Genomic DNA, 24,084 nt, shown 5'->3' with positions numbered 1-24,084 from the left:
GTGGAAGAGGGGGGATTCAGCTTCTGGGGATGAGAGGGTGGAAGAGGGGGGATTCAGCTTCTGGGGATGAGAGGGTGGAAGAGGGGGGATTCAGCTTCTGGGGACGGGAGTGTCACAGACGAGCTTACAGAAGGCCGTCACCTCGGCCAGGGGCACTGGCACACCTGTGTAGCCCAGGCCGGAGAGTCCCTTGAGCTCAAGGCTGCAGAGTGAGTTCAAGGGAGCCGGAATTGCATAGTGAGACTTAAGAGCATCTGCTGGGGTTGGTGCGAGCGAGGGCGCTCTGGGCGCAGATGCCGGCCTTATTTGTAGTTATTCACTTACTGCGATGTTTCAGAGTTGAGCTGCAATTGAGTTTGCGATTTTGCCCGTATGTCACCAGAGTTGTGACAGCCTCATCTCTTGGTGGTCAGCTCAGACTCCTGGCTCCCCTTCCTTCTGGGGGTGCTGCTCACTGCTAGCCTTCGTGCTCTTTGGTGGTGTCAGGGCCAAAACGGAGGGTTTTATCTTGTGATGCTCTGACTGACGCCCGTTGCTTCCAGTGGCCCACAAGCCGCGAGGAGCTGGGCTCTGTCTGCGTTTAGCATGTGTGTGTACACATGCAAGCATACATACACATGCGCACACTCCCAGCAGTAACTTGAGTTAGTGATTCAGTTACTCCGATGGTGGAAGCAATACTAAAACAGTGGTAAAGACCGTCCGCATGTAGGTTAGCTCTGTGTCAGGTGCTGTTCTAGAGCAGTGGTGGCAGACTGGTGCAGGCCTGATGAGTTACTTGTTAGCAATGAAAGCTCTAAAAGATTTGCAGTCACTAAGGGCTTTGTTCATTCTGCTTCCCAGGGAGTCAATAACTTACCCAGTGGCACAAGTTAATGTACAACACAAACCCAGTCCTCTTCACTCCTGCCTTTTTGCCTTTGCCTCAGGAGGGCAGCAGGTCTAAGGCCACACTTGACTGGTAGCATGGCTCCAGAAGTCCCATGTGGGCTCTGCTCTCTTGTCTACCTTTTCTGGACTGACACTATGGGTTTATGATTTGCTTTTATCTGCTTAACATTGGGTGGACTGTAAGGGTCCTGGCCCCGCCATGGCCATGGGCCGCATGTCAGTCTTTTCCCAGCTCATCCCCTTGTGAGTCCCACAGATGAAGTCAGCCTGGACTCAGGGTATTTATTTGCCAGCAGTGTCTTTCCTGAGTTTGGGATGGGTCTTATACTGCTGTAAACTGGGGCTAACTCTGGGTGGATATTGGACCCCCTGTATGTATGCTGCTAGTGTTTGAGTTGCAGGCACCACTTGCTGTCCAGTAGAGGCTCTGTAACTGAGAGAATGAGTCACACAAGTGACAGAAAAGCAGGTTTTGTGCTTGACAGCTTTTTAATAGACATAAAATTTTGAGGAAAATGTACTTCAATACTGGCGGTACTCAGGCAACAAACAGTGCTATCATTTTAAGCAGTTTTTTCTTATCCTTTGTGGGCTGCCCTTCCCTACTCCACCACTGGATTCTGCAGAAAGGGTATCCTAAAGGTGTGACCTTTTGGGTGGATTTTTGCCTTTTAGCTGCACCATCCTCTGTGTGCCTTAGTTTTTCCTGTGTGCTCTATTGGAGCTCAGGAACAGGTAACTAGACAACTGTCATCACACACCATTCTGCTGTAGCAAGCTCAAAAGTAGAACTCAAGGACTAGGGAGATATCTCAGTAGAATAAACACCTGCCTGACAAGCACAAGGTCCTTAGTTCAGTCCTTGGTACCGCCAAAAAGAAAAAGAAAGTGTAACTCAAGTGCAGCACGCTAGGCCATGCCACGCACGCTCTCAGTGCCTCTGTCACTCAGCAGGAGACACAGTCTGTCGTGCACGAAGTCACTCAGCTCCCACGTGTCCAGCGAGGAAGAGGACTCTGATTTGACAGCTCAACTTGGAATGTGCAATAGAGAAATTGTGCGAAGAGGAGCCCTCATTCTCTTCTGTGACTATGTTGTAAGTTTGCAGATTCCCAAATGGAGGTGGGGAAAGCAGGAGACATGAATAATGCTGTGTGGACTGCTGGAGACCACACCGCCCACTGTCCCCCAGTCCCATCAGAAGTGGGAGTGATGGGCTGGCCAGGCACTGGGTACGTGCTGGCTCCGCCCCCAGGACTTGCTGAGACAGAGCCTGAGACTGGGCCAGCGCTTGGGAGGCTGAACACAGGAAGATCACTACAAGTCTGATCTGTGTAGTGAGACCCTGTACTAAAAATTTTTTTAATTGGGAGTGATGTTAAATCCACTGTGTGTGACTAGGAATCAGGCTTGGTCCTTCTCTCCTAGGTTTGTCAGTGTCTCCAGGGTTTCATTCAGCTGTCTCAAGCAGTCAGCAATGCCCTGAAACTGCTCTGCGCCTAGAGACATAATGCTGGGCCTTTGAAGCACTTGAAGGGTACATAATTTCAAAAACAAACTAAGTGTGTTGACCATTGTGGGCTTCTGCTTTAATTTTTTTTTTTTTTCAAAAAGTGTTAACTGGGGGCTGGTGAGATGGCTCAGTGGTCTAAAGCACCTACTTGGAACAAGCTTGGCAAAGCACAGGGACCACTGTTCGATCCCCCAGCACCACATGCCAGCCAGCCCCGCCCCCTGGTGGGCTGAGCTGGACACACACACACACACACACACACACACACACACTAAATGTTAAAAAAAAAAAAAGTGTTAACTACTTATTGCTACATTTTAAAATGGAGTCCTGTTTGAATGCCATTTTAAAAAAACCACTTCTGTACTGTTTTTAATCTCAAAAGTAGTATCACATGTTTAAACAAGTAGTATCACATGTTTAAACAGAAGAAAAGAGAATGTTCTGTAACTGTGTTTTTCAAAGATAACCTGCTGTTGAATTTTCTTGGATTGAACGCTTTGGCCATGCCTGTGTCAAAATACACACATCTCTCTGTTGCAGGCTTGGTTTGTTGTCGCATAGCAAACTGTCAGATAGTCTGAATCAGAAAAAGGTGACATCAACTAGATGTGCTCATGGAGTGTTTCCACGGTGGCAGCAGTTTCCTAACGTTCATTTTTTTGCTTAATATTTGAAACATCTTTTTCCATCTTATTTGACTGTAAGAGAACTGATTATATAATGCTGTTTTATAAAACTATAAAAGAAAGATAGCTTTATATGTTAATAATGTCAAGTAACCCTAGATGCAGAGCACTAGTCAGCGCTAAGCAGCTACCAAGGAATTGATCATATTTTGGTTTCTGCCTTAAAAGATTATGAATTAAGATGAAAATGCTATATGTGTTTTAAAAATAGCCTTTTCGTATTTCCTTATAAATCTTAAGTAAAATTTCTTTCATTTAATATTTGAGGCACTCCAACAGTCTTTTGGGATTCAAGAGTTCTGCGAGAACTGTTGCAGTGACTGTGGACTTTTTCCCCACTCAACTGTCACAAGGTGGCCAGACTGGAGCTGGGAGGTTTGACAGCTGCTGTGGCAGGAAGTATTTCTCATTCCTGCGCGTACTGGTGCTTCAGACCCCCCAGTCAGCTCCAGGCCACTTGGCTGCCCTGGCTGCCCAGGGCTAACGTGTAGTATGTGGGCAGGCTGGTCCATGGAACAGCTCGTGTTCTTTTGGTCCTCTGACCTTTGGCCATGTACCTAGCCATGACCTATGCTGAAGCTTGTGTTTGGAGGTGAGAGGCATTGTCAGTTGGGTTTTGTACCTCTTCCGTGCCTCCTCTTTCCTACCCTCTCACTTTCTCTATGGCATTACTATCTGGCTGCTTGAAAATGAGTTGCGTTGCATCTTTCCCAGTGTCAGAACCTCCACGACTCTGAGCACCTAACATGGCTCATCGTGAACCACATTCAGGATCTTATCAGTCTTTCCCACGAGCCTCCGGTGCAAGACTTCATCAGTGCTGTCCATCGGAATTCCGCCGCCAGTGGCCTTTTCATCCAGGCAATCCAGTCTCGTTGTGAAAATCTTTCCACTGTAAGTCTTCATTCTGCTGATTCTCACCAGTTGGTTTCCTGTGCCTTAAAAATGAAATACTCGGGCTTTCTGAGTGCTGGTTTCCAGTCACCCAAGTAATCAGCTCCTGTCCTTCCTCTTTGAATACTAGCCAACCACTCTGAAGAAGACGCTGCAGTGCTTGGAAGGCATCCACCTCAGCCAGTCAGGCACAGTGCTGACACTGTACGTGGACAGGCTGCTGGGTACCCCTTTCCGTGCACTAGCTCGCAGGGTCGACACCCTGGCCTGTCGCCGGGTAGAAATGCTGCTGGCTGCAAACTTACAGGTACAGGAGAAACACTGATCCTGATTTATGTAAAGCTTAGTAGGGCAAGCAGATCATTTGCCTGGCTTTTCTTCAGCATAGGCCCAGTCTTGCTGTGGTTCCTGCTAGAAGTGTGTGGGCTGTGTGTGTCATTCTGTGTCTGATCCAGATGCTTTTAGTCTACCCGTACTCCATGAACTGTACACAGAAGTATTATTTTCAAGTGATGTAGGATTATTTCTTTTTCCTTATGTGTTTCAAACCCACTGATGTGTCCTTGTGTATTTAGAGCAGCACAGCACAGTTGCCAGTAGGAGAACTGAACAGAATCCAGGAGCACCTCCAGAGCAGTGGCCTTGCACGGAGGTAATGCTGCGACATGGTGGGACTGGTGTTCAGATTGCCCAGGACACAAAGACTTAGACTTGCATGGGGTAGATTGATGGGTTGAAAAACAGATCAGCTCTGTAGGCGGGTTTCTTGCAGAAGTGACACCCTAGGAAGGCTTCCTACATCCCACACAGTGGGGCCGCACTTCATCAGAGTAAAAAGCACCTGGCAACCTCTCATATGCCACAGGTATGGAGCACACCTGCACCATCCTGGCTGCTCGGGGTGGGGCTAGTAGGTACTCTATTGCCTCTGTCACTGCCCGGGAAACAAATGGGAATCTGAGCTTTACCATAGCAAAATCAAAGCACATTCCAGTGGCTTGATAAGCCTAAAAGCATTTCTCAATTCTTGGCAGCCAAGAATTATTTCTATATCTTATTAAAAGTTGTGTCTCTTCATGACTGTTCAGGCACCTGATTCTGTTTGAATGTCTTTTGAAGCCCTTGTTAGAAATGTGTACATCTATAATGTGAACCTATTTCCATGACTGCGAAGTAAATTAAGAACATCTTTTTCCTTTCCTCCACTGCCTGGGGGAAGTGTATGTGAGAGAGAATGGTTCTGTCATGAAGGCAGTCTTAGAGGGCCAAGATTGTAAATGCCTTGCACCAGATGAAGGCATTCTTTTATGGAGTGACCTTCCATAACGATAGAAATTGTGCCCTTTGGGGAGCATGAATAGAGTCTGTGTGCCTGGTGTGTAGGAGATTGCGTCTTTTGCCTATGCAGTAGTAAGAATTCCCGCATTAATGTAGCACCTTGGACTGCCTGTTGCAGTGTTTGATAGAAACAAGATTCCTGGCAGATTTCAGTGAAGTATAAACTGTGATGATATAAAGTAGCTGAGGGTTTGAATTTGTATCCTGACCTGCAGGAGTATGAAAGGGAAGAAGGTTTCATACTTTGAGGAAGCGCTGCGCTGCTGTTCCTTCCTTGTGGCGTGTGTCTCTGGAACCTTGCTTTGCAACAGAGGCAAGGATGAAGGTGACTGCACTGCAGTGTTATCTGTGTTTGTGTTTCAGACACCAGAGGCTCTATTCTCTGCTGGACAGATTCCGTCTTTCCACTGTGAAAGACTCACTCAGCCCCTTGCCCCCTGTCACCTCCCACCCGCTGGACGGGGATGGGCACACGTCTCTGGACACAAGTCCAGACAAAGTAAGTGTCCAGATGGTTTGCATGCAATGCTTGGAAGCCCAGGAGACATTGATGCTTCTATCCGTCCTGAAGCATGCAGGAGTGTGCAGTGGGGCTCATGCTTGGCCCAAGGCATCAGCAATTCTGGTTGGGACTGGAGAGAAGACATCTGCGGCTATAAAGGTGTTAGTGAGAAAGGCAGTGCTAACACATGGCATTGGCTGGCAGGGGTGTCAGTCAGGAAGCTGTAGTGAAAGGGCAAGTCAGCAAAGCCAGGTCTTCACTGCTAGGGTTGTGGGGAGAGTAGACAGGAGTGTGGGGTTAGGAGAGGTCCTCACAGCCTGGAGCCTGCTGTGCGCATGTTCACATCTGTGCCTCTCGTTTTGGCTCACTTCCCTGTTCTGGTATCGGCTGCCTCCTGTGACTCACCCTGCCACTGCACTGGCCCCGGAGTGTTGCCATTGCCTTCACTCACACCTTGGAGTTAGGGACCAAGTGGATTCTGTGGAGAAGTGAACCAAAGTCTCGGAGACTTGCAGCCTCCCAGAGAGCCCTGCCATGCACACACCCAGTGAGGGTGCTGGTATTATGGCAAGTAGGGCGAGCTGGGGGCTGTTGAGCCTTGGGACTCTGCTGAGTTTGATGAACTTCTGGGCCCAGGGAGGGAACAGCAAATGCTGGGAAGAGGTAGTGGTTTGGTGAGCTGTAAGACGATAAGGGGCCCAGTATTACCAGGATAGGCACTCAAATCCTTGCCTGGTCACACTCCTTTACCATCTTCTTTTACCCAGGACTGGTACGTCCGCCTTGTCAGGTCACAGTGTTGGACCAGATCGGACTCTGCGCTGCTGGAAGGTGCAGAGCTGGTGCATCGCCTCCCTGCTGAGGACATGCGTGTTTTCATGATGAGCTCGGTAGGGGCAGTGGGACCGTCGCTGTGGCTTGTCTTGTCTCTGTTGGATTTGTCTCTTCTTCCTGTGATCGATATACCATAGGCACGAGCACTGGTGCCAGCAGGGATGGCATGTGGAAGCCTCGACTACAATGGGAACTCGAGGGAGGCTTTAGTTAGATAGGGATGGCACAGGGCTAGGGGTCTGTTCCAAGTGGGAGCAGGCTGTTCCTTCAACCACATTAGGCTTCAAAAAGGTGAGTTGTTTGTAACTCAGCCTTCCAGTCATGAAAGGAAACATAGTGGCCAGTGCAGCCAGTGTTTCGTTGCTGTCTCATAGTAGTGAAGTGAGCTGTTATGTCATTGGCATCATGCATGATTTTAGTACCTTGTCTGTGGTATTTTAGAAACTGATGTGATACTCTCCAGTGCCCACACCACCCCAGGTATTAGAGGCACATAGCACAGCAGCCCAGAGGCCGTGGCTGCATGGGTAGACCCATTCTAGAGTGCCTGGGCAGATCCTGTGAGGCGTGGTCCCTTCTCTTAGATTTGCCTCAGCCCTGTGGTCCTCCTCAAACCATTGAGAAGGAAGAGCTACCTGGCCTGTGGTGTTCTGGTCCTGCCTTGACATGTTCCCAGTAGGAACGCGGCCAAGATTGAGACCCACAGAGTAGGTTAGGCCTGTCAGTGAACAGCACTGGGTACATTCTGAACAAAGGTATTCAGGAAATGCCCTGAAGAGGAGGAGAAATTCAGGAGAGCGAGAGTGGGTTTGCTGAAGTTCGCCTCTTCTTAAGCTCTGTGTAGTGGGAGCTTATTTACTAAATGGTAAATTTGCTTACTGCCAGTTTTATTAAAGTTTTCTCTTTCACTAAGTGGGCTTTTAACGGCTTTAAAACTTCCAATTGTAACTGCAGGAATATTCAGTTTAGGGAACTGATGATGAAATGTGCTTTTCTGAATCTTAAACTAAAGTCAGTGTTCTGTCAAAAAAATTAAATAAAACCCTTTAGATGGCTAAAAAGAAGATACATATGATACAAATTGTCCAAAAAAACTGCTTTTTCCAAGCAAAATTTCATCATTTTGATAACCACTTCACTTTATTCCACCTGCTTTTCTATATCTTTCTCAAACTATAGGAATGCTTGGTATCAGGTTTACTTCTTAGATGGCGTATTAGTTCATTCTCTCTCCCTCCTTCCCTCCCTCCCTCTCGCTTTTTTGAGACGGTCTTGCTGTGTAGTTCAGGCTGAAGCTGGCCTTGAACTTGAGGCAATTTTCCTGCCTCAGACTCCCAAGTGCTGGAGTTATAGACATATTCCATCATACCAGGCTGCACATTAGCCTTGATGCTCTGCTTTTATCCATTAAAATTTCTCATACTAGAGTTTATTTCAAACCTATCTGAGAGCATAAAATACACATTTACCGAGTGGGTGTTTCCCGGGACCGTTTGTATGTTTAACCTGTACCATACATCTCAGAAATGCTGGTGTTAGCCTTGACTGTATTTTGGGATTGAAAACTATAGTGTGTTTTCGTTTGTATGACCTTTACTGCTCTGATCTCAGGAGTTCAACCTAAGCCTGTTGGCTCCATGCTTAAGCCTCAGCCTGAGTGAAATTGCAGCTGGCCAGAAGAGCCCTCTTTTTGAAGCAGCCCGTGGGGTGACTCTGGATCGTGTGACCAGCTTCGTTCAGCAGCTTCCTGCTGTCCATCAAGTCTTTCAGCCCTTCCTGCCCACAGAGCCCACAGCCTACTGGAGCAAGTTAAATGATCTATTTGGTAACTTAAATAACTTATTTTTAAGAAACATGTCTGAGCCATCACAGTGCTTTGCACCAAGTAAACACACTGATCTCAGATATTGAAAGTGTTGATGGAGGTAGCTGAGAAACAGCACTGCTGCTGTTAGCTCTGAATTTCTTGCCAGGTGCTTGCCACTTGGCCACTCACGCACACAGTTGCAGGCCTTTGGAAGTCTGCAGACCTCGTTGGAGGGCTGCGGCTGGTGTTGCAGGCAGCATCCAAGGTGTTCCCTCCAGTGCTGTGCTTAGGTTCTCAAGGAATTGCTTGGCTACTTTTGAATGGGGAAGACCTGTGCTGGGTTGCAGCCACCCATAGCAATTTTGTGTTGCAGGGGATGCCACCTTGTACCAGTCCCTTACCACGCTGGCCCGGGCCCTGGCACAGTACCTGGTGGTGGTGTCCAAAGTGCCAGCCCATTTACACCTTCCTCCTGAAAAGGAAAAAGACACGGTGAAGTTTGTGGTGATGACCCTGGAGGTAAGAGCCGCTCTGGATCCTGCTGTCCATGTGACTAGCACTGAGAGTAAGCCCTGCTGTTTGAAAACCAAGAGGCCTGACAGTCTGGCCAGCTGTACCTCCCACCTTCGTGACCAGAGGGACCTGCTGTTAGGTCCCATCCCAGGGTTACTGGTTGCCTCACCCCTGGCCACACTGCTCCCACAGGGACTTGAAGGAATCAGCAGGGCAGCCTTTCACCTCTGCATGGCAGCCCTGGTACAGATGCTAATTTTAATCATCTGGGCAGTGTGCTGTGTTTTAAGTCAGGCAGAAAATCGAGGCTCTTGGGCCATGGGGCATGTGTTGCCTTTTTTCTGTATATGTTGGAAAAGGGCCTGGTTCCTTCGAGTGTCAGAGGTGGGCTGCCCATCCTTAGTATGCAGGTGCTACCTCTCACTAAGGAGAGGAGGGTCCCCTGCATCAGTCCGGGGCACTGAAAAAGTGTCCCTCAGTCAGGCCTGTCTTTCAAGGCTCAGCCCAGTGGGGACAACTAGAAAGCAAATGTACACTTACAGCAGAGTGACAGCTACTAGTCATACTCTATGCCTGCCTGTGCACCATCATAGTTGGTTCCTGCTACTGGAACCAACTTGGCCCGTGGCGTGGGATGTTCACATGTCACAGAGGCTCAGGGCCTGGCCCTGTAGGGAGCAGCAGTGCAACAGAGGTGAGCTTGAGCTGCAAAAACCCCAGAGAAGAGCCTGTGGCCGGTGACCGGAGGGCAGTGATGGTCAGGACAGAATGTCAGGGAGCGGGAAGAGCAGACTCATCTGGCCCTTGGCCCTGAGATCTTGGCATAGCAGTTCTCCATCGGCTGGGCATGGCCCTGCTTCCTAGAGGCCCCCAAGAGGGCAGGGCAGCCAGTGGCTTCTGACACGGTGCTTTCCTCTAGGCCCTGTCGTGGCATTTGATCCATGAGCAGATCCCACTGAGTCTGGACCTCCAGGCTGGGCTGGACTGCTGCTGCCTGGCCCTGCAGCAGCCGGGTCTCTGGAATGTGGCCTCCTCCCCTGAGTTCGTGACCCATGCCTGTTCCCTCATCCACTCTGTGAGATTCATCTTGGAAGCAAGTAAGTCCATGTCCCTGCCCAGTGGAAGTGGCAGTGGGCAGTGCGTCCCCACACAATTCATCTGGGCCCCGACGCTCCAGGAGCTTCAGCTGAGGGGGTGGGTGAGTGGGGCCTTATCGTTGGAAAGCCCATCTCTTTACCTCCAGAATCTTGGCATCTGTGCCAGAATTTAATTCAAATTAGCTTTTCTAGTTAACATGTCTAGATTTTGGAGTTTCAGCTTTCTAAACAATATTCCTTTAATCTCTTTGATCTCTGGTCCTAGTTGACTGTGTTTCATTTTTAGTCTTAAATGATTATAAGATTACATTCAAAAGATGGCTTGTCTTCTGTTAGCTTCGAAATGCTGTTTCTATACTGCTTTGTAGTACTAATGTATTATAAAATTAAAGTGACTCATTCTTCTCAAGGAACAGTGCCGTGTCCTCGGTGAGGGTCACTGGCCAGAATGCTTAAAAAATTGGACATTATAGTTTACATGTTAGAGGGTGTTTTGAAGTTTTGTATTTTTAAATTAGACATTATAGAGTGGTCTTTTGATGTTTCATTGTTTAAATTGTTTTCATCTGGGCATTTGTAGTCAACTTGAAAATGAAGATTCAGGGATTAATTTTTGAAAGCCCGGCGTCTTTGGGTTACTGTGGTGCTTGTAGCAGTGATGAATCACGAACTGTGTGATAACAGCCTCGGGGGTGGAGGTGGCCCGCAGGATACTCGGGAACCCTTGTGTAGCAGCACCTGCCTCACACATTCATGATTAACGAGACAGGTACCGAGTCCGGTCCTGTCTGCTATTTTCTGCTTGACCAAATAGAAGACAGTGTAGACCTCACTGACACAGATGTCCCTGTGAAGCTCTGCAAGGCCCGTGCAGAAGTGGAGGAGTGAGTAGAGTGGGGTGGTGGCCTGCTTGGAGGGTCTCATCTGCTCTGCTTTTTTCAGTTGCAGTGCGGCCTGGAGACCAGCTTCTCAGTCCAGAAAGTCGGACAAGCACCCTGAGGGCCATCCAAGAGGAGGAAGTAGATGTAGACACACACAGTAAGTTTTAGGACCCATTTTTACCTCTTTTTGGACTTGAAATTCATTTCACAAAGGAGACTTACAAAGTGGGAAATGTAGACTCTTAAAACAGGCTTAGCTTGACCACCTCTGTTCGTCATCCCTGAATTTTAGAAGTGACACTTTCTGCTCTGCTTGGGCCCAGGCTCTGTGCTCCAGCTGTGTAAGCGTCCCACCCAGCTGGGCTGTTCTGTTCCCCAGCCCCTCCCTCCCCTTTATCCTCCTCTGCCCTCTGGGGAGAGTCTCTCCCTTAGCATTTTCCTTGGGACTGCGTTGACTGTGAGCTCCTTAAAGGCAGGGAATGTGTATGACTTCTTTAAAGATTGTCCTGTTACGAATGACCGGCCAATGTTTGTCTAGTGAATACATAGAAACACTAAGGAACTTGAGGTTAGTGGGAAGTACCCGCATAGTATGCCATGACCTGAGTGTCTATTTGTGCATCTCTTTTGGTAGATTTTTAAAAGAAAATTCTTTTTCCTTTTTTTTTTTTTTTTTTAAAGACAGGATCTTGCTATGCAGTTCAGGCTGGCCCTGTGCTCTTTTTTTTTTTTTTTTTTTTTAATAAGGATTTTTTTGTTGTTGTTGTTCCTCAAATGGCTTCAGGGCACTTTTGGCCAGCGGGAGAGTTGTGAGGTTCGAACTCCAGCAACCTGAGGCTGAGAGCTTTGTGGAAGCAGCCACTTAAAGGCCTGAGCTAGGGCCAGGCCCCCAAATGGAATAATGTTTTTTTGTTGTTGTTGTTGTTCCTCGAATGCCTTCAGGGCACTTTTGGCCAGCGGGAGAGTTGTGAGGTTCGAACTCCAGCAACCTGAGGCTGACAGCTTTGTGGAAGCAGCCACTTAAAGGACTGAGCTAGGGCCAGGCCCCCCCTGTGCTCATTTTTGTAGCCCCCAGGTTGGTCACAAACTCTTAGAGATCTTCCTGTCTCAGTCTCCCAAGTACAGGGATTCCAGGCAATTCTTGTTCATTTTACCAAAAAGTTGAAGTCACTACCACTGAAGCCTGGTCTGTACTCGGCCCATCAGTAGCTTTTCCTTTGCTTCTCTCCTGATCTAGAGTATCTGTTTCACTTTCCCAGCAGCAACAAGGCTGCTTGAGAGGAAGCATTGTGGCTGAGTGATTCCTGATCCTCCCAGCCTGTGTCCCGAGGCCTCTCGGCTCTGTTACCGCAGGAGCCTGGTCGCAGGCAGTGTCTCTGTCTTTAGTCTTGGGCACAGTGTTCTTTCTTCTGGCCCCAGTTCAAGGTTTCCTAGTGTATAATGGCCCAGAAGCAGCGACAGCTCAGTACACCACGTCTTTCTCTGGATTTGTGTCTGGAGCTGCGCACTCTCTGCACCTGCACTGCACGCTGGCCTGCAGCGAGCACTCTGGAGTGGCTCCCCACCTGCAGGTGTCATAGGTGGGTGCCCTGCTCGCCCACGGCCAGAGTTTCAGGGCCCTGAGCTGGAGCAGCAGGCAGGTGGTGGAGGGGATGAGTTTGGGTTGATATCATTGTGACCATTCTCCACAGCACTCTTTCAGCTAATTCATTTAATCTTGGCCAGAGGAAGAAATTCAGTTTTTTATCACCTACATATGTTAATACTTCATAAAGGGTGGGCAAGATAGCTCAGCAGACTAAGCGCCTGCTTTGGCAAGTGCAGGGTCCAGGGTTTAATCCCCGGTCCCACATGCTGCCCCAGCTCTGCCCGGGGGTGCACTAAACCAGTGACCGAATCCAGGTGTGTTAGCACATGCCTGTAATCCCAGCCCTGGGAGGCTGAAAGCAGGAGGATCACTGAGTTTGAATTGCATAGTGAGACCATGTACCAAAAACATAAAGGAAAAAAAAACCCTTCATAAAGATTGTCCAATAAATATTATTAATGCCAACCTTATTTTTCTTAGCTCAGTTGAACTCAGTAAGAATTACTTTGCTAAACTGTGGAATCTTGTGCCCCAGGCTAATAGCCATGTAGCAAACATGTATCAGCTTAAGAAACAAGTTTTAAGTTCCACCTTGTATGTGAGATTCACAGTGAATATGAACAACCCCTGTCCTTGGAACCTGCCAGGCGAGACCGTGGTTCTTAACCAGGAATTTCCCCTAGCACTGTTTCAAGAGTTCAGCCTGTGAGGCAGCCTGGATTTGGGGAGATGGTGAACCAGGGAGGGTTACAGTGTGGGTCTCTGCACTCTAGCGTAGAGACAAGTGCGGATCCTGAGAGAGCCAGGGCTGCCAGGCCAGGGAGGTGTCCTAAAGGACCTGTGAATCTGAGGGACAACGTGCTGGGGTCCAGATGTTGCCAAGCAGTGCCTGCTGAGGGAGGCTGAAGAACGTGGGGACCAGCACTAGAGGTCAGGCCCACAGCTGTTGCCACTGTCTGAGCAGAAATGGGGAGGATGGCGCGGTTTCCATATGTACTGTGAGGTGAAACGCACATCCCTTGTCCCCAGTCTGAAGGCCAGGTGGCCTGAGCAGCTGTTGTAGGCCACGTCTACTCCATAGGGTGTGCAGGGTAGTGGCAGGCTGGGATGTGTTTGAGAGTCCTCTCCTGACATGCTTGCTGGTGCAGATCCCACGTATATCACCACGGCTTGTGAAATGGTGGCAGAGATGGTGGAGTCACTGCAGTCCGTGCTAGCCTTGGGCCACAAGAGGAACAGCAGCATGCCCGCGTTTCTCACAGCAGTATTCAAGAACATTGTGGTCAGCCTAGCCCGCCTGCCCCTGGTCAACAGTTACACGCGAGTGCCACCCCTGGTAAGTCTGCTTATTTGTGCCAGACCATTTGGTCCCTGCTGTAAAATTCACACTTCTGGTGACATCTGTCTGTGTCCTCAGACATACTGTGCAGTGCTGTCAGTGGAAGTGCTGGGGTTTCCAAAATGAGTTGAGGCATATACATCCGATAAGATCCCGCCACTGATAGTGGATGTTGTATGTGACTCTGAAGTATCTCGTAGTAGGCTAGAAGTTCCAGCCTCACATATTTTTCTTCAGAAGTAATTGTCTTTAGAGATGCTAGTGCATTTCTGCATAAGCATTTTCGCAATTTTTCTCTTGAAGTTATCATTAGAATAGTAAGAAAGAGAATACCATTGCTTAGACTCTTGTTTTTGATACCGCAGTAGACATCTAGCATGTGAGGAGGGCTGGTGGCAGCTGGATGACCACTCCCCGGTGAAACTGCCCAACCCATGGCCTGCACTAGTGCAGTGAAGCGCAGTCTCAGGCAGGTCAGAAAGGGCAGCTTCAGCAGGTCTGAGGGTGGCCACTGTCGCCACCTGACGAAGGCCTGCCTCTGCCGCTGAAATACGCCCTCTGGTGCGTGTATGAAAGGTCCTGGGGACATGCATCCAGAAGAAGGGGCACTGTTGGCCTGCTCGGGGGGCCCAAGGGAGATTTTCGCGAGTGAGGTCCCAAGGTTAAAGAAACAGCAGCATGAAACGGAGTGAGCAGAGGAGCCAGAGCGAGAACACGGGAGCTGTCTGCGTTACTGCTGCGTAATTCTCACACAAACTGTTCCCTCGTGTCTGCGTCCCTACATAGCGCAATAACCAGTGCATGTGTGTACCTGTGCTGTGTCAGGGTCCATGGCTGTATCCTATGGAGTGCCTGTGCTGGACAGGCAGGGCCATGCCCTCAGGTGTCCCTAGACGCCCTTGAGCTCTGAAGTAATCCGAGCAGTTCCCCACAGACACCCTCTGGACCTGGAGGGGTGAGGATCTTTTTTTTTTTTAATGTATTTAGTACAAGGTCTCACTACATAGACGAACTCATAGTGATCTGCCTGTTTTCAGCCTCCCAAGAGCTTAAAACCACGCTCAGTCTCAGTCACTGTCTTAGTGTGTCCCAGGGGTGGGGCTGGCATGACTGTGGAGCTGGGGATCTAACTCCAGCCCCTGCGCTCTGCCTAGGCAGGCGCTTTTAGTTCATTGAGCTATTTGGTGAGCCTGTTTATTTATTTTTAGGGGTGATGGTCTTGCTATGAAGGGTGACTGTGCACAGGCCCATTCTGGGGCCCCATACGGCAGCCCGATGTAGCTGCCAGAGCATGTAGCACAGGGGCATCGCACCATGAGCAGTCTTTGCAAGTCCCAGGGAGGGGCATGGGAAATGGCACAAGGAAGCCCAGTCCAGATGGTGCATTATCTGAAGTCCCAGGGCTGTGCTGCACAGGCTGTGTGCTGTAGGGAAACCTCCAGGGGGCTCAGCTGCTTTCTGCAGCATCCTGGCCAGGGAGCGCACTGTGACAGCAGCATGAAGCCTGACTAGCGGTACCCTCAAGGTCAGTGGGTGGCTTTCTTGTGATGAGGTTGGCCTGGCACCAGTGGGCTGTGGGGATCCTGAGTGGCCTCTCAGCCCCTATAGCTCCACTGAGGGATGTGACCAAGATGGCTGGGTAGTCATTGATCCTGCTATTCGCAAAGCAGTGGGTTAGCCTCAGGGTCCTTCTGTGGGCAGAGCTTGTGTGAGTACCTAGGTAAGAAAGCTTGCAGAAGTAGACCATACAGTTTGATTTCATGCCTACTTCTCAGAACACGTGTACACAAGGCTGAGCTTCTCTTCACTCCTGCCTTTAGTTTGGTACACGTCTGTAGGCATGGGGTGCTGTCTGACACCTGCTGTGCTGGACCAGCATCTCTCACGAGTAGGAGGTGCAGCGGCCTGGTGGAGACCAGGGCAGCACCACAAAACCGTGGACGCCTGGGCTGGACAGCAGGTGGGGAAGATGGCTGTCCTGGCAGGAGGCCTGGCTGGAGACGTGAGCTTCCTTGGTTTTTTTGTTTTTGTTTTTGTTTTTTTTTTCTTTTCAGTATGCTGTCCTGGTCCCATCTGGTGACATGCTTTCCTTTCTTCTCCTTAGGTGTGGAAACTCGGTTGGTCCCCCAAGCCAGGAGGGGATTTTGGCACTGTGTTCCCTGAGATTCCTGTGGAGTTCCTGCAGGAAAAGGAAGTCTTCAAGGAGTTCATCTACCGCATCAACACTCTAGGTACTGGTGAGCACTCTGGGGTCCAGGCCCTGCTGTGGGGAGCCTCCGTCCCAGGGCTGGGCTCCTCTCTCGATACCAGGTCACATGTAGACCATTGTGGAGACCTGTGTGGGTCCATTTCACGGTGCATGCCTGGCTCGTTATGAGAGTGAGAAATTTCTGTCAGCATGTGTGTATGTGAGGTGTCTGAAGTCAGGGCAGCAGTGTGTCTAACTGATCTAGTAAAGTGATCCCATCCTTTATTATCCACATAGGCTGAATAGTGACGGGACTTTCTCAGAATGTTCTATTCTGCCCACCTTTTTGATGCTGTCTCTGCTACCCTTTCTCCTGTGTGGATTAAGCAGACTGTCCTGGCACCCTGACTCCACTATCAGGCTACCTTCTGCTTGCTCTGTGCTTGTTCTGACCTAGAAGGTTCCAGCAGCAGACATCTTTGCTTAGCCTCCACCTCATGCACCACACCCTTCCTGAGCATTCTGCTCCCTTGGGGGCTTCCTTCTGCCCTCTCCTGCCCTACCTGGGTCATGGCTGTCCACCTGCTGGCATCCTCTTCCTGTGTCATCCTCTGGCCTGCTTAGCCCAGGCTGCTGTGTACGCCTCCCCAGAGCCTGCCTCACACAGAAATGTGTCTTCTTTCTGTGGATTGTCAGCATCTACTATGTCTGCATAGCCAGTCTCCATGGGGGCGGGGAAGGCTGGGGTTTGATGCTCTCATTTTCCTCTCCCTTCTGCCTGGCACTTGTGGCTTTCAGGTGAGTACCCTGACTCTCCTTAGGTCTTTCTGGGGCATTTGAGCACAACCAACCTCAGAAGCATCTGTGTCACAGATTCCCCTGTTTGGGGAGAACAGGGCATGGCCCGTCAATGGGCTACACTGAGTGTGGGCCTCGCCCCCTGGACCCCATGCTGTAGTCCCTCCTAAGACATGGTGAGAAAGACAGCAGCATGAGCCTCTAACCACAGTGTCATTAAGACACAGTGCAAGCCATTCTCTGTGGTTCTGCCCATGAGCTCTGCCATATCAACAGGCTCTAGTCAGGCTTGAGGACAACTGACCTCTCAGGGAGCATGTCCCTGTCCCTCTGCTGCCACATGGGCTGAGGGTAGCCAGCTTCTGTGTGCTCCTGTGTCGTTGATGAGATAAGGGAATTGCTTCCCTCTCTCGTAGAACTGTCATGAGGGTTGAAAAGAGTTTCTGCGTGTCGCATTCTTGGTATGGAGCCTGTTGGTGTGCTATTGTGGCCACTTAGAAGTTGGAGAGGAGAGAACGGGTGGGATTGTCTAACAAGAGACTTACTTTCCCAGGGTGGACCAGTCGTACCCAATTTGAGGAAACTTGGGCCACCCTTCTTGGAGTCCTCGTGACCCAGCCTCTTGTGATGGAGCAGGAGGAGAGCCCACCTGAGGTAAGGTGGCCAAGACACAGATGTGCTGGCTGACAGCTTCTGGGCACATATAACATTCTGGCAGTTGACCACCAGAAGGAGCACGCATTCTGGAAGAAGCGGCTTCAGATGTGCTGCTGTACGCCTGTCATCCCAGCCACTTGGGCAGCTGAGGCAGGAGATGGCAAGGCTAAGGCTAGCCTGGACAACTCATTGATAAATACCCTGTCTGCAAATAAAATTTCAAAAAGGCTGGGAATTAACTTTAGCAATGTGAGGGTTTAATTCCCAGTGCCACCAAAAATCCACACCCCAAACAACCCACCTACCCCCCACCAAAGATCATAACTTGCCTGATAGCCCCAGCAGGGCCCAGTCTCCCTGAGGAGGTCTGGGACCCGAGCTTGCCGTGGTTGGGTGTCTGATTATGTGCACTCACCTGAAGGATCAGTAAGGTTGTAGTCTCTTTTGAAAATACCTTGGCGTTCTGTTTATTTTCTAGTATCCAAAAGAGGTGAGTTGAATTAAAATGAAAAAAGGCAATTTATCCAGGCCATGCACATGCACAGTTTCCTTTTTTAATTACTTTGTAGAAGTTTATTTTTATTGTTTTGCAGAACCAGGGATTGAACTCAGGCCCTTGCGCTTGCCAGGGAAGCTCTTATTCCACTGAGCCATCTCCCTGGCCCCTAGAAGTTTATTCTTCATCTGGAAGTGTTAATTTGTATTATATTCATATAGTATGAATAACAACCTTGTTTCTGTTAAGCAGAGCCGGGGGTGCTAGAAGTAGGGGTCGAGAGTCCTCAGTTCTAGCCGAAGGCATGGTGGGAACTCTACAGACAGCAGTTCAGAGGATGGGCTCATGCCCCAAATCATCAGTACTGTTTTAAATCTGCCTGCAGATGCAACAGGTCATCACATGGAGTACCCCTTAACGTGAGGCACTTTCAGGACAGTTCCTTACAAAGTAATCCACACTTGGAGTTTCATGCCCTTGAGGGACCTTGCTTTGCGCATCAGATTCATTCTAGGCAGATATGTGGAGATTCTCTCTGTGCTGGGGAAGCTTGGGCAGATAGCTGACCTTGGTGGGACTGCTGTGTCCCTCTGAGGCCATGGGGCCTGCAGACTGCTCATGAGGTTCAGCAGTTCTGGCTGTTTTGGTGTCTTGTGTCGTCATTGTGTGTCCTGTCCTTCCAGGAAGACACAGAGAGGACCCAGATCCACGTACTAGCCGTGCAGGCCATCACCTCCCTGGTGCTCAGCGCCATGACTGTGCCCGTTGCTGGCAACCCAGCTGTGAGCTCTCTGGAACAGCAGCCTCGGAACAAGCCCCTCAAAGCTCTTGATACCAGGTTGGCCTGGTTCTTGTGTGTGCTGTGTCCCACTGTGGGGACAATGGGGTACCCTTCCCCACCTCGGTGGCCAGCAGCTCTCTTGGCTACAGAGGTGCAGATGTGAAGTGATTCCATGTCAGTGAGAAGTTGATGGTGTGGGGATCGCTGAGTCCCAGGACTGGTGGCACAGGAGTGACACCCAGCAATCATTTACAAAATGAACTCCTGCCTTCGTACAGATCAGTTCCTTCAGGCACAGCAGAGAGGAAGCTGGTGGTTTCTGCTGTAGGATTTGAAGGACGCAGAAGGTTCTTTTGTTTTGCACTTTAGGTTTGGGAGGAAATTGAGCATAATCAGAGGGATCGTAGAGCAGGAAATCCAAGCGATGGTTTCCAAGCGGGAGAATATTGCCACCCATCACTCATACCAGGCATGGGATCCTGTCCCTTCTCTGTCGCCTGCCACTACAGGTATGGAGGAGGGGCTAGAACAAGCATGTCACTGCTGTCCCCAGTAGACTGTGAAGCAGGAGGCCCGGCTGCGGCACAGGAGGGTGGCCAAGTGTGCTCTAGGCATCGCAGCCATGCCGGGACAGTCTAGTGCTGAGGAAGTGAGAGCTGCGAGTGAACTCAGAGCCTCATCTACCCAACTTGACACGTTCTGAAGGTAGTCGTGGAGGATGTAGTCACTTTCTGCTCATGCGAAAGTGTCACGTGTGTAGCTCATGGGCATCTCTGGTTCTCCTGAGAAATCTGGCGTTCGTGGGTGGTCCCATACTGGCCTCTGCACGCTCCAGCCTACTTTCCACTGATGGGCCTGCCCCACGTCAGGCGCTGGAACTCCTCCTTCTGGCTTGGAACAAGGGAACGTTGTTAATCAGTACTTCTTAATGCATAGCTTTTGGGTTGATGATCCCCTTGTTTTTGAAAAGCTGGTGGTACCAAGTTTAAGCATCTCGAAGGTGTTTTTTAGAAAAGGTTCTACATAAAATTGTGGGTGTTACATGTCCTAGGGGTTTCTTGGGACAGTGACCTGAACGAGCTATGAACATGGAATGTGGATAGCTCTAGCAGAGGCAGTGGGCCTAGGAGGCCCACAGGTGTATGACTCTAGGCGTGCTTCTGGGAAGTGGTGACAGGCTTTCTGGAGCAGGCCCATAAGCTCAGGCAGGATCTTGTTTGTTAAGACAAAAAGTGGTGGTGCTGTTTGCCAGTCAGCCCTGCCAACATAAGATCAAACCTGAGCCCTATGGAGCTTTGTACAGCGAGCTATCCTGCCCATGGGAAGACACGGCATGGGCACTAGCAGGCAGGAGCAGACCTGCCTGGGTGGGCCTCACATGCAGAGGGTGCTCTCGGTGCGTTGCTTTGCAGGTGCCCTCATCAGTCATGACAAGCTGCTGCTGCAGACCAACCCTGAGCGGGAACTAGGCAACATGAGCTACAAGCTGGGCCAGGTGAGCCGTGCAGCTAGCTGCCCTCACGTGTGGGCCACGACTCACCTCAGGAGAGGGGGTGAATGCCTCCTGCTCCCCACCCATTACTGCCTCCTTTCTGTCTTTTTCCCTTTCTTGTGGTACTGGGGATTGAATGCAGGGCCTAACGCAAATGAAGCACGCATTTTACTACTGAGCTGCATCCCACCCTTTTTATTTTTTATTTAGAGGCAAGATCTCAGTACATTCGCAGGCTGCTCTCAAACTAGTGATCCTCCTGCCTCCCCTCCTAAGTAGCTGGACCCTCAGTGTACCAGTGACTGCCCAGCCTACATGACTTTCTAAAGGGGACTTGTACTTTTGTTTGTGCTTACAGTCTTTATCCCAAAGAGAGTCGAAGGCATTCTTACATAATTATGTATGTGTGGGTAAAACCTTGCAGGCAGTGAGACCCTCCAGCAGCTGCTATCCCCTCCTGCCTCCCCCTTGCCACCTGCCAACTCAGGGCTTCACCAGCACCCTAGGGCCTCTCTGAGACAGCATCTCTGACAGATGGGGTCCACTGCACAGGACTGCACTCAGGACACCAGCCTGTTTCTGGCACCGACATTCAGAGGCTGCCTCAGAGCCTGTCACCCCTCTTTGCTGCTGCTTTCCTTTGCCCCTTAGCTGCCTCGAACCTGAGGACGAAGCTGTCTGTGGGAGTCTGGCCCTTATTAAATGGTTCTGACAGCTCTCGTGGGAGGTTGTTCGTGCAGCAGGTGTGCTTGGTCTGGGTTCATTCCAGGACCAGTCGTGCCTGCCCTCCAGAATCCAAGTGGCAAGCTGCGGGTCCTGTTTCTGTGGCAGGTGTCCATTCACTCTGTGTGGCTAGGGAACAACATCACCCCCCTGAGAGAGGAGGAGTGGGACGAGGAAGAGGAGGAGGAAGCAGATGTCCCTGCGGCTGCATCCCCACCCACATCTCCCATCAACTCCAGGTATGCACCAACCTCTTTATGGATTTATTTTTTCACTTATTAGTTCTGGGGATTAAATTCAGGGCCTTCACTCTCACCTGCACCCCTAGACTTTTTTTCTTTTTCTCTTGAGATAAAGTCTCACTAAATTTCCCAGGTTAGGCTCAAACTTGGGATCCTCCTGTCTCAGTCCCCTAGAGTGCTAGGATTTCAGGCATGTACCACTATGTCTGGCTTGGTGTCAGTTTTTGTGGGTTCTTTCTTGAAGTGACCTCACCTGCATGTGGCGATCTATCTGTGTCGCATGTTCTGCAGGAAACATCGGGCTGGAGTCGACATCCACTCCTGTTCTCAGTTCCTGCTCGAGTTGTACAGCCGCTGGCTCCTCCCCTCCAGCTCAGCCAGAAGGACGCCAGTCATCCTGATCAGCGAAGTGGTTCGCTCTGTATGTGTGCCTTCCCCATTCCCCTCTCCAGGAGTGCGCACCTGTGCAGTTCAGCCTTATGCTACACATGCATCCCCCAGAGCCACACATCCCTGAGCACACAGACACAAAACACACTGCCACACATTCCTACTTTCATGTACTAGATACACACTGTATGATGCTGCTCATACCCCCCACATACACTGAGAACCCAGGTGGAACCTCACGGACACCCAGACATGGTACAGTAGTATTAATGAACCAGCTAAAGGGACAGAGTTCCCACATCCAAACTGCAGCAGCAGGGCTGGCAAGATAGCTGAGTGCACTAAGTGCCTTCTTAGGCAAGCACAGGGGCTGGGGTTTGATCCCTGGTACCACATGTTGTGCTGGCCCCACCCCTGGGTGTGCTGAGCCAGCCTCTGAGACTGGGCATAGTGGCACACGCCTATAATTCCAGTACTGGGGAGCTGAGACAGGAGGATCACTACGAGTCCCAACTGTGTAGTGAGACCATATACTTAAACAACCAAAACAAAAAATGCAGCAGCAGTGGCCCTGTGCAGCACAGGAGAAGTTGGGGACATTTCATTCTGCCTCAGGTCCCAGGGCTCATCCTCTTTTGGTCTGCTTTCTCTTGCCCTATGCTGGTGAGGAGTAAGCACCAGGTCAAGCAGCTGTCCCAGACAAGGGTCTTGGGGACTTCACTGTGTAGCTAGTGCAGGCCCTAAGGCCTTTGCCTCTGCACGGGAGCTGTCAGTATTCTCAGGGCTGCAAGGGAAAACTAGGCAGTTTTGCAAAGTAAAATGCTTAGTACACTTTGAAGTAATCATAACTTTTACAAGAGATAATTTTTGAAAATTTAGAGTCTTTAAATATTTGGAAATATAAAATGTAGATATGTGTTATTAGGCATTTGATCTGTTAGCAACCAGTAACCGCTAGTTACATTGTACATTTGGGAGAGAATGAAACGGAAAGGTCAGTACCACATTGCTATTGTTAAAGAGTCCTTCTGACCGTGAGCCCCCAAAAGGCATGGGGGAGCTGGCATCCTGGGGACCCCTGGAGAATGCTGGTTTAGATGGTGTGGGTACAGCCCCTGCTACCGGCTTACTCCTGCAGAGCATGGGCTGCCACCCAGCGAGTCCCCATGGTCAGGTGTGAGGTGAAGAGCTGACTGCTGAGGAGTGTACAGAGCAGAGATGAGAAGCCAGACCTCTGTTTCTGAAGCAAGTAACGAAGCGTCTCTCCCAGTGGTTCTCATGAAGGGCCCGTCCCCTACAGTGCAGGCAGGGCCTAGTATTTGGAAGTGCAGCTGAGGGGTCAGGCCGGTGGCCAGGCGTTCCCGCACAGCTCACCCTCTGTGTGTGCAGAGACTTTCACAGACACCCCAGGGGCCGTTTTCCACCATGTGGTTGAGGTCTCCAGGTTCAGGCTGATGTCTCCCCAGTCAGGGCACTGGAAGTTCCCGTCTTCTGTTCCCAGTGGGTATCAGAATGAGCCGTGTCCTGGTGGCACTTGGGCCCTATCCTCATGGCCTGGCTTCCCTTCCTGTCTCTGCCTTCTGTGTGCACAGCTTCTCATAGTCTCAGACCTGTTCACTGAGCGCAGCCAATTTGAGATGATGTATGCGACACTGACGGAGCTGCGGCGGGCACACCCTCCAGAAGATGAGATTCTTGTCCAGTACCTGGTGCCAGCCACCTGTAAGGCGGCTGCTGTCCTTGGAATGGTAAGTAAGGGACAGCATAGAGGCCACCTGGGCCTGCTCTGGTTGGGACCTGTGTTAGCAAGAAACATCCTGAGCTGGACCCTCAAGTTCCTGTCAGGGACATCCCTCAGGGTGCTGTGTCCTGCTATGGAGTCTGAGCCTGTTCTGTGTCATTACAGTTGTCTGTCCGCACAGGACCATAAGCTGTATGATGGCCTGGAGACAGCATAGGTGGTGGGAACATGACTGGCCTCTCCGTCTGCCTGTGGCTCAGCAGTCCCATTCTCCTCCTCTTGATGTGATCTGGGTCCCCTGCTTCTCAGCTGACAGTCTCCTCCAGACACGGTTGTGACAGTAACTGTGCGAGTCCACTCCCACAGTTTGGGCACTGGAGTCTGCTGGGTGCCTTAGTCCATCTGTGCTGTGATAGAAAACACCTTAGACTGGGTTACTCATGAACAGCAAGCTCACGACTCACGTTCTGAGGCCAGAAATCCAAGGGCATGACTGGCAGGTTCCACGCCTGCAATGGGCTGCTGCGCACAGAGGGGACAGGGTAAACAAACTCCCTTGGACCTATGACAAGGACACTACTCGTTTGGCACTGGGGGAAGCCCCTGATGAGCTCCCTCTTACCTGCTGCTGGTGTACCAAGGTCAGCTCCGTCCTGGCACATGTCGCTGAGTGGCAGCCACTGATGTATC

The 24,084-nt window shown here is 50.4% G+C and overlaps 1 protein-coding gene across 2 annotated transcripts in view; it reads left to right on the top strand.

Annotated features, from left to right (window-relative positions):
* Positions 1-24,084, top strand: part of Htt (huntingtin) — a 149,447-nt gene that overhangs the window by 116,072 nt on the left and 9,291 nt on the right. The window contains exons 42-60 of one of the 2 annotated variants that reach the window (XM_004624601.2): positions 1,846-1,987; positions 3,808-3,987; positions 4,118-4,294; positions 4,563-4,639; positions 5,689-5,824; positions 6,595-6,717; positions 8,273-8,486; positions 8,842-8,987; positions 9,901-10,078; positions 11,021-11,116; positions 13,696-13,883; positions 15,991-16,117; positions 17,426-17,526; positions 18,709-18,863; positions 19,176-19,315; positions 20,219-20,301; positions 21,130-21,260; positions 21,555-21,684; positions 23,246-23,401. In XM_004624601.2, the coding sequence (XP_004624658.1) occupies positions 1,846-1,987; positions 3,808-3,987; positions 4,118-4,294; positions 4,563-4,639; positions 5,689-5,824; positions 6,595-6,717; positions 8,273-8,486; positions 8,842-8,987; positions 9,901-10,078; positions 11,021-11,116; positions 13,696-13,883; positions 15,991-16,117; positions 17,426-17,526; positions 18,709-18,863; positions 19,176-19,315; positions 20,219-20,301; positions 21,130-21,260; positions 21,555-21,684; positions 23,246-23,401 (2,680 nt within the window). Of the gene's footprint in view, positions 1-1,842; positions 1,988-3,807; positions 3,988-4,117; positions 4,295-4,562; positions 4,640-5,688; positions 5,825-6,594; positions 6,718-8,272; positions 8,487-8,841; positions 8,988-9,900; positions 10,079-11,020; positions 11,117-13,695; positions 13,884-15,990; positions 16,118-17,425; positions 17,527-18,708; positions 18,864-19,175; positions 19,316-20,218; positions 20,302-21,129; positions 21,261-21,554; positions 21,685-23,245; positions 23,402-24,084 lie in introns of both variants that reach the window. The other variant, XM_023700011.1, reaches the window with a different exon arrangement.

The sequence above is a fragment of the Octodon degus genome, unplaced genomic scaffold, assembly GCF_000260255.1.
Source record: "Octodon degus isolate 3935 unplaced genomic scaffold, OctDeg1.0 scaffold00006, whole genome shotgun sequence".
Taxonomy (NCBI): domain Eukaryota; kingdom Metazoa; phylum Chordata; class Mammalia; order Rodentia; family Octodontidae; genus Octodon; species Octodon degus.
The sequence above is the reverse complement of the archived record's forward strand: the minus strand, read 5'-3'. Positions and strand labels throughout refer to the sequence as shown.